The 9,192-nt window shown below is 45.6% G+C and overlaps 1 protein-coding gene across 7 annotated transcripts in view; it reads left to right on the top strand.

The window, feature by feature from the left end:
- The first annotated feature begins 2,763 nt into the window (after window positions 1-2,763).
- The window catches only part of NF1 (neurofibromin 1), a 304,993-nt gene continuing 298,564 nt past the window's right edge, over window positions 2,764-9,192 (top strand). For 5 of the 7 annotated variants that reach the window (XM_074388406.1, XM_074388407.1, XM_074388405.1 and 2 more), the window contains exon 1: window positions 2,764-3,213. In XM_074388406.1, coding sequence (XP_074244507.1) covers window positions 3,154-3,213 — 60 coding nt within the window. In that variant the 5' untranslated portion in view covers window positions 2,764-3,153. The remainder of the gene's footprint in view (window positions 3,214-9,192) is intronic. The other 2 variants (XM_039475767.2, XM_039475766.2) reach the window with 1 other exon arrangement.

The raw sequence follows: 9,192 nt of genomic DNA, 5'->3' as shown, positions 1-9,192 counted from the left end.
TTTGGCCTCTCAAAGTGCTGGGATTACAAGTGTGAGCCACAGCACACGGCCTTCTTTGGTATTTTTGTTTAGAATTCCTGCCATACTATGTATGATCTAACAAAGTACCTAGTATATAACAGGCATTTGGACACTTTTATTTGTATTTATTTTTTAGAGACAGGGTCTTGCTCTGTTGTCTAGGCTGGAGTAGAGTGGTGAGATCACAGCTTATTGTAGCCCTGACCTTTTGAGTTCAAGTGGTCCTCCCACCTCAGCCTCCCAAGTTGCTGGGACCACAGGCACACATCACTATGCCTAGGTAATTGAAAAAAATTTTTTGATGGAGGCTGGGGTCTCACTATGTTACCCAGGCTGGTCTTGAACTTCTGAACTCAAGCAATCCTCCCACCTTAGCCTCTAAAAGTCCTGGGATTATAAGCATGAGCCACCACGACCATAAGTGTCCCATTGGGACACTTAATACTGGTTCAGTAGAATTGAATGAATTTAATTGGAGAGGAAGTTGGGGTGAAGCCTAGGCCTCTGACTATAATGAGAAGCTTGGCACTTAGGGGAGGCAACAGAACAGGGAATACAAATTGGGATGAATTAATGACATGCTGGCAGGAGCTTGAGTAAAGGAAGAGCAGAGGGCCAGGGCCTGAAGTTTGGGTGTCTTACCACACAGAGCTAGAGAAGAGTAGGCAATTGTGGAAGAAACTAGAGAAGGAGAGGAAAGAAAGGCACAGAGGAACTTCAGCAGCAGAATGCCAGGGAAGACAGGGAACTGAGGGTTTTGGTCAGTTGCGTCCAAGAGTAGGGAAGAAGATCAGGGAGAGAGGCAAAACCCCATGGCAACAAGGAAGTAGTTAGGGACTTTCAGAGGAGGGATGACAAAAGGAGAGGAAGGTTGTGGGTCTGGAAGTTTAGCAGCGCAGTGGAGGCACTGGAATACTATCTGAGGGTATGAGTGAGTGCTTTTTCAGGGGTCCTACTTGGGAGAAGCATAGATAAGACATTCATTTAATATTTGTCCATTTCTTTCCAGCATTGTCATCATTCTGACATCATCTAAAAGAAATTAGTGTCTGCGTTGCATTCTTAAAGAAGGGACCAAAGACGTCCAAATTCTGTCTTTTTGTTCTAGGAGAATAAAATGTTAATATGTATTTTGGACAACCACCAACCTAGAGATTGGAAACTTTTCTCAAGGATATATCTCTCTGTACGTGGCTACTGGCTTTGTGGATTTTCTGTAGTAAAATTAAAATTCTAGTTTTGCTATCCCTTATCACTCAGTGTCTTTCTGTGTGGCCTAACTGGCTGATTGGCGTGTGGTTGAAATGTGTAAATTCATCTTAACATTAGCCTAAGGGCCTGTGTGATGTGGTAGCTCACCCCCATCATCCCAGCACTTTGGGAGCCTGAGGCAGGGGGATCAATTGAGGCCAGGAGTTTCAGACCAGCCTGGGCAACATAGCAAGACTCTGTCTCTCCAAAACAAACAAACAAACAAACAAACAAACAAAAAGAAAGAAAGAAAGAAAGAAAAAATTAGCCAAGTGGGGTGGCACTCATCTGTAGTCCCAGCTATTCAGGAGTTTCAAGCTGGGGGATCACTTCAGCCCAGGAGTCTAAGGCTGGAGTGAGGCTATGACTGAGCCACTGCACTCCAGCTTGGGCGACAGAGTGAGACCCTGTCTCTGAAAAACAAAAACATTCTCCTATGTAAAATGCATCGAGGAAGACAAATTTTAAAATTACTCATTTCAAAGTCCAATGCCAGATATAGATATATTATCCATTGCTTTGGATGTAATCGTCTTCCTGGAAAACTGGCACAACCAATTCCACATGAAATCAACTCTGGTACTGGGGGTATAGGGAACGATTTTGTTTCAGGAGACACATAGTCTGCCTCTACTGTCCTTGGAGTTTTACTTCCTTACTCTGCCACCTGTCAACTCTGTGACCTTGGGCAAATCAAGGAACCTCTTGTGACTTATTCGTCAGTTAAATGAGGATAATTATATGTATTGAAAAGGTTTGTTGAAAGGTTTAAATATGACGATGAATATATTGAATTAATAATGTATGCGAGGCCCTAAAGGTGTTTTGAGGGTGGTGAAACTTCATTCTATTATCAACTGTGCGAAAGTTATATTAACTTGGGTGGCTATGAGTTTAGCAGAGTGAGGATGGGCTTAAATCCCAATGCTAGACCCAACGGCTAGACCTCGATTGCCACTGGGTTTAGCATTGGGATTTAAGCGACCTCTAAAAAAGAAAAATCACGGAGTCTCTCTTTGGCCTTCCTTTTTTGTTTCTCAGCAGTCTACAAAACTACGAAGAACCCGAAAATCAAAAGTCGTGTGCTTTGTTTTTTTCTGAGAGCTTAAGGCAGAGAGAGGCTAAGAGCACAGCTTCCCTGGGAGATTAGCGACTGAGGTCCAGGGGCCGGGAGAAAGGCTAGCCCCAGGGCGCCCTAACTTCCAACTCCAGGAGCAATCCAAAGCCGGAGGCCGGCGGGGGAGGGGGCAGCCTTAGGTGGAGGCGGGGATGGGAGCAGATGCTCCGGGTCAGCTGTGGCTCTCGCCAGCTGAGCCCAGGGCCAGTTTAGGTGAGCCCCGCGGCAGTGAGGGACGCTAGCCCGTCGGCCCAGAAGAGTTAGGTGACGTCACCTCCAGGAGGACTCGCTTTTTCATTAATGAAACCAGCCGGCGCGGGCGCATGCGCGGCAGCCTCCTTTCCCTCTGGCTTCCCCCTCCCCTTTCCCAGCCGCGCTCTCAATCTCTAGCTTGCTCGCGCTCCCTCTCCCCGGGCCGTGGAAACGATCCCACTTCCGGTGGGGTGTCATGGCGGCGTCTCGGACTGTGATGGCTGTGGGGAGACGGCGCTAGTGGGGAGAGCGACCAAGAGGCCCCCTCCCCTCCCCGGGTCCCCTTCCCCACCCCCCTCCCCCCAGCCTCCTTGCCAACGCCCCCTTTCCCTCTCCCCCTCCCGCTCGGCGCTGACCCCCCCATCCCCACCCCCGTGGGAACGTTGGGAGCCTGCACTCCCCAGACCCTCTCCTCGCCTCTTCCCTCACCTCAGCCCCCGCTCCCCGCCCTCTTCCCGGCCCTGGGCGCCGGCCCACCCTTCCCTCCGCCGCCCCCCGGCCGCGGGGAGGACATGGCCGCACACAGGCCGGTGGAATGGGTCCAGGCCGTGGTCAGCCGCTTCGACGAGCAGGTAACGGGCCCGTGGCGGGCGGGAGGTGGGAGCGGAGTGGGGGTGGGGACAGAGTGGGTGAGGGGAGGTAGGAGCGGCCGCCTCCCCCGCGGCTGCCTCAGGCTCTGGAGGAAAGGAAGGGAAGGGGGGATAAGTGGGGGTGGCCAAGGCGGGAGGTGCGGGGTAGGAGGGGACGGCTGGAAGCTTGGGCTCCCTTTCCCTCTTAAGTCGGGGGGTGGGGCCTTGTCCCTGACCAGCCTCGGACCCTCCATCCCGTTTATCCCAGCCCTTCCGCTTGGGAATAGGGATGAGTGACCTGGGGGCGCCTTCAGGGGCGCGCCAACGGGATTTAATAATCACCCCCTTAGTTTTGTTTTGAACAGAGGTGGGTAACGTTTAGGGGTTCTCTCTTCCTCTTCCCTCCGTGATCCTCCTTACTGGGGACGAGCGAACCCTAAGGCCTGTCTTGTGTACCCCCAATAGGAGAACGATAACATTCCGCCCCTCCCCCAGTTTCTTCAGCTTCCTCTCCTGGAGGGGGAAGAGCAGAAAGCAAGGAAGACACAGGTTTTCTTACTTTCCGCTCCTCGTCTCATCCTGCCCTGAGAGCTTCAAGTGCACACTCACTGCACATCTTTGTGATGCCCCACAACGTCGTCCCCCCGTATCCTGATGACACAGACTGTCATTTTTTTAAATTGCCATTTGCAGGGGAAAACGTGGTTCTGAAATATCTTCCTCTTCCTTGATAATTGCAGCCTCTTCTCCCCCCTTTTTTTTTCCTTGCCAGCGGTCTGAGGAGGTGATGTATTCTCCAGTGAGAATGTTGGGGAGTAAGGGGAGAAGAGGGAAGGGAAAGTGAGAAAAACTGCCTGTGAGCCACTGACAACAGGAGCAAAGACAGCTGGGATGTGGTCCTGGAGCTGATCGTTCAGCTAGTGTTTATTGTTGTTTTTGACTCTCTCCTCCCGGTTGACAAGAGAAGTTTCATTGAGAATATTTGGGATTAAAAAAAAAGTTTTGTAGCTTGAGGAGGTGACTTTTTGTCGCCAGGGTTTCACACGATAAATGCTGGGGCTGAATGCACACGTAGCCTTTTGTCAGTGGAAGTTAGTTTAACTTTGCGTTGCTTTAGGTAGTTGGGGAAGGTTTAAGGGTACTTTTTGCAGCTGTGGTTGCGATGGGCTTCCTGTGATGAGGGAATTGTTTAAGATTGAGTCAATCAATTTTGTTTACTGGATATAATGGTAAAACTGACTGTGGGAGCTGAAGGGGTGGGGGAAGAGCTCCTCTCTTATTTGATCCATAAATATTTCTTTACCGGACTCAAAAGTGTTTTAGACCTACCTGAAAAATATCTAGAAGCAGGCAGAGGAAGTTGAGAAGAAGCTATGTAGATAAAATAGAATTATGAGGCTGTCAGAGACTTGAAGGAATTATTTCACCCATTTTTCTGCTTCCAGACCCAAAGGCATACTATAAACCAGGCTATGATACTAATCCATCAGAAGTTTAATGTTACTGTATAGAAAAGATTGCATTATTGATAGAGCATTAGATTTAAAACTTGATAGAAAAGACTAATTTTAATAAAGGATTTAAATGGCACATGGAAGAAACTCAAAGCTGAACCTTGTGGACAGCGGAATCTGGATGTAGGAATTTGAAGGATTCATGCCGCCATTCTCAATTTTTAAACGTTAAAAAAATTTATTTTCAGTTTTTTCTTAATTTTATTTTTTCACTTCTTACCTGTTCATCTCTAGGCTTATTTACGATGGTGGAAAAGGTATTTAAAAGAGGAATGATTTTGATTATATGCCCAGTAATGCAAGAAACTGTTTCTCCTCCTGTCCCTAGTGTTAAAAGACCTTAAGGCTTCGTAGTTAGTTATGCATATTGTGGAATCAAACTCACCACCATCTGTTAAAAATTAAGGACGTAAGTTTTTAAAACAGCATTTTTCTTCACTCCTTATGTTGTAATTAAGAGAAAGATATAGGCCAGGGGCGGTGGCTCACGCCTGTAATCCCAGCACTTTAGGAGGCCTATGCAGGTGGATTGCCTGAGGTCAGGAGTTCGAGACCAGTCTGGCCAACATGATGAAACTTTGTCTCAACTAAAAATGCAACAAAATTAGCCGGGGGCGAGGTGGTGCATGCCGGTAATCCCAGCTACTTAGGAGGCTGAGGTAGGGGAATTGCTTGAACCAGGGAGGTGGAGGTTGCAGTGAATTGAGATTCTGCCACTCCACTCCAGCCTGGGTGACAGAGGGAGACTCTGAAAAAAAGAAAAAGATACATAGGAGAGGTTCTTTTTTTTTTTTTTTTTTTGGAGACAAGGTCTTGCTCTATGGCCCAGACTGGAGTGCAGTAGCTGGATCTCAGCCTCCCTCATTCAAGTGATTCTCCTGTTTCAGTCTCCCAAGTAGCTGGGATTACAGTCGTGCACCACCTCTCCCGGCTGATTTTTGCATTTCTAGTAGAGATGGAGTTTCACCGTGTTGGCCAGGCTGGTCTCAAACTCCTGACCTCAGGTGATGCACCTGCGTTGGCCTACTACAAAGTGCTGGGATTACAGGTGTGAGCCACTGCTTACATTTCTATTGAGGGGAGAAATAGCACTGCATATACTGTGAGATACTTGTATAAGAATCTTAATAGTTTCAACTATTTATAAAACTTTTAAATTTTGGATTATATTATCTGTACTTTGCTTTACTGGGCCCAGGGGGAGTTAAGCTTTTCCTTTTTATTACAGCTAAGTGGTCCATCATGCATGTTGGACCACTTCAGCCCCCAGGGAGCATGTGCATGTCTAAAGAGGGCAACTCTTGTTTATGATGTTTTGGTTGGATTTCTAATATTTGGTGTGATGAAAGCAGAAACGCATTTCTAGCCACTGCTGGTTACAGACGTACTGCACTCTGATGGGTATTGCTTAGCAACTTAGTGCAGTAGACCCACTTAAAAGAAATGGATGTGTTCCATATTGACATTTTGAGCTCACATTCTTGTGGGTAATACAAAATTGCTTAACCTGCTAATATTGCAGCTAAATCTAGTATTTATGGCCCAAGTTAAATGAGTATTGCCAATTTTAGAAGTAATCACCTCCTTGATTAGGGAACTGACAGTTGCAAAGGTGGATAGCCAGAAAGCTTACATCTTAGGTCTCTTCTTAACCTGCCTCTGTGGTGCCAAATAGTAAGTTTCTAATTGAAATGGACACATTGCAGGCGTGTAGCTTCTTATTATTTTGAGACACGCTTCTTATTATTTTGAGACAGAGTTTTCGCTCTTGTCACCCGGACTGGGTGCAATGGTGAGATCTCAGCTCACTGCAACCTTTGCTTCCCAGGTTCAAGTGATTCTCTTGCCTCAGCCTCCCAAGTAGCTGGGATTACAGGTGCCTGCCACCCTGCCCAGCTAATTTTTGTATTTTTAGTAGAAACAGGGTTTCTCCACGTTGGCCAGGCTGGTCTCGAATTCCTGACCTTAGGTGATCTACCAGACTCAGCCTCTCAAAGTGCTGGGATTACAGGTGTGAGCCACTGTGGCTGGCCAGGTGCGTAGCTTTAAATTGTGGCTGATTAACCTGGTTTCTAAACAAATTAGAACCTTCTGTGTATCTCACCTAGTTCTGTATGCCTCACTGGTCCCTGCAGAGCTTTATTTCTGAAAGGAAATATGGGAAAACTATGGATATTTGAACTTAAAAAAAAAAAAAAAAGAAGTCCATCCCAAAATGATTTGTTGTAAATATGTTCATTTAAAGCAATTATATTTTTCATGTCTGATCAAGCAAAAGCAGTATATAAAAGCAAAAAAAAAGTTACCCCTACTCAAAGAACATGTTATAAACTGATTTTAAAGGTAATAATAGCATAATTGTTGTTCTCATATATTGAGTGTTAATCTGAATGTTCTTTGAATATGCAGTGAGAGATTCACAGTATACAATGATTGGCAAGTGTCTGAACGAACCACATGTTAATTAGGCAAATAGATTTGCAAAACTTTGGACCTTTTTGGATTTAAAAAATATGATGGTTTACACCTGTAAACCCAGCACTTTGGAAGGCCGATGTGGGCAGATCAGGAGGTCAGGAGATTGAGATCGTCCTGGCCAACATGGTGCAATCTCATCTCTACTAAATATACAAAAATTAGCTGTGTATGGTCGGGTGCACCTGTAGTCTCAGCTACTTGGGAGGCTGAGGTAGGAGAATCGCTTGAACCTGGAAGGTGAAGGTTGCAGTGAGCTGAAATGGCGACACTGCACTGCAGCCTGGGGACAGAGTGAGACACTGTGTCAAAGAAAAAAATATATTCTAGCCTCATTCTTAAAGCCTGGTCTATAATTTTTATAAGGCCTTAAAATAGTTGAAAATGAGTACTCTTTTATGGTGAAGAATGCTTTATGGTGACTGAGAAATAATGCTTATTCTTCCAATTTTAGTATTGTGCTGCTGAAGCAAGCACGATAATGCTTATTTTTTACTTTGGAATTTTTTTTTTTTTTTTTTTTTTGAGACGGAGTCTCGAGCTGTTGTGCAGGCTATAGTGTAGTAATGAGATCTCGGTCACTGCAATCACTGCCTTCTGGGTTCAAGCAATTCTCCTGCCTCAGCCTCCTGAGTAGCTGGGACTACAGGCATGCACCGCCACACCCAGCTAATTTTTTTTGTAGTTTTGGTAGAGATGGGGTTTCACCACCAAGTTTGGCCTGGATGGTCTTAATCTCCTGACCTCGTAATCCTTTCGCCTTGGCCTCCCGAAGTGCTGGGATTACAGGCATGAGCCACCGTGCCTGGCCAAAAATCATCTTTTTTTTTTTTGAGGAGGAGTTTCGCTCTTGTTACCCAGGCTGGAGTGCAATGGCACGATCTCGGCTCACCGCAACCTCCGCCTCCTGGGTTCAGGCAATTCTCCTGCCTCAGCCTCCTGAGTAGCTGGGATTACAGGCACACACCACCATGCCCAGCTAATTTTTTGTATTTTTAGTAGAGACGGGGTTTCACCATGTTGACCAGGATGGTCTCGATCTCTTGACCTTGTGATCCACCCACCTCGGCCTCCCAAAGTGCTGGGATTACAGGCTTGAGCCACTGCGCCCGGCCCAAAAATCATCTTTTAAAAAAATTTCTTCCAGCTGTTCCTCAGTTTTGAGTACCCCTTATACTTTATGCCTTATCTGGGAACTAATTTAGTCTTTATGTGAGCTTCTTTCTTTTAACTTTTCAGACTAAGATTTCCTTTCTCTTGGAAATCAGACATTTACTTGGTCCTGCAGCTGTCTCTGTGGACCAATCCTTTTCTTTTTGTTGCCAGATACTCGATACCTCTACTGTTTACCCATTTCCTTTATAATTTTGAAAAGTAGCTCCTGCTTCTGCTTTCCTTCTTGATTACTATTTTCCTGAAAGTGATTCCTTCTGGCAAAACATAGTGGTCTTTGCTCAATTGTAACGCCACTGTGATGTTCCATTACTCTCCCCCCACAAACCAATCTCTTCCAGTTCCCAAGGCACAGTACTTTTCCACTGAATTGGAGTTCCCTAGTGGGGGGTCTTAGTTTGGTTCTCTTATTCACTGCCTTTGTCCCTATCCTAGCCATTAGCTTTCCTATGGATCCTAGATTTCCTCATTTGTTGAAAAAGAAATGGCTAGAAAATCTTTTAGATTATTTCAAGTTTAAATATTTGATGATACTAATATTTTAACAGCATGTCTCTCTGACACAACACTATTGGGAGTTGACCCCACTTAATTTACCAGACTATTTCCCATTATGCCTCTGCATGCACCTATGTTCCAGGCAGGTCACCTCAGTCTCTTCTGTATATATCATACCTATTCCCACTTCTTATCTTTGTTTCTACCAGTCCCTGTCTGAATGCTTTAATTCCTCCTTTGTGCTTTTCTAATTCCTGTCCATCCTTCAATGTTCAGCTCAAACTTCATTTTTTTTTTTTTTTATAAGGTTGTTTCAGACTAA

Source organism: Saimiri boliviensis, chromosome 17, assembly GCF_048565385.1.
Source record: "Saimiri boliviensis isolate mSaiBol1 chromosome 17, mSaiBol1.pri, whole genome shotgun sequence".
Lineage (NCBI taxonomy): Eukaryota > Metazoa > Chordata > Mammalia > Primates > Cebidae > Saimiri > Saimiri boliviensis.
This window is presented reverse-complemented; position numbering and strand designations above follow the sequence as displayed.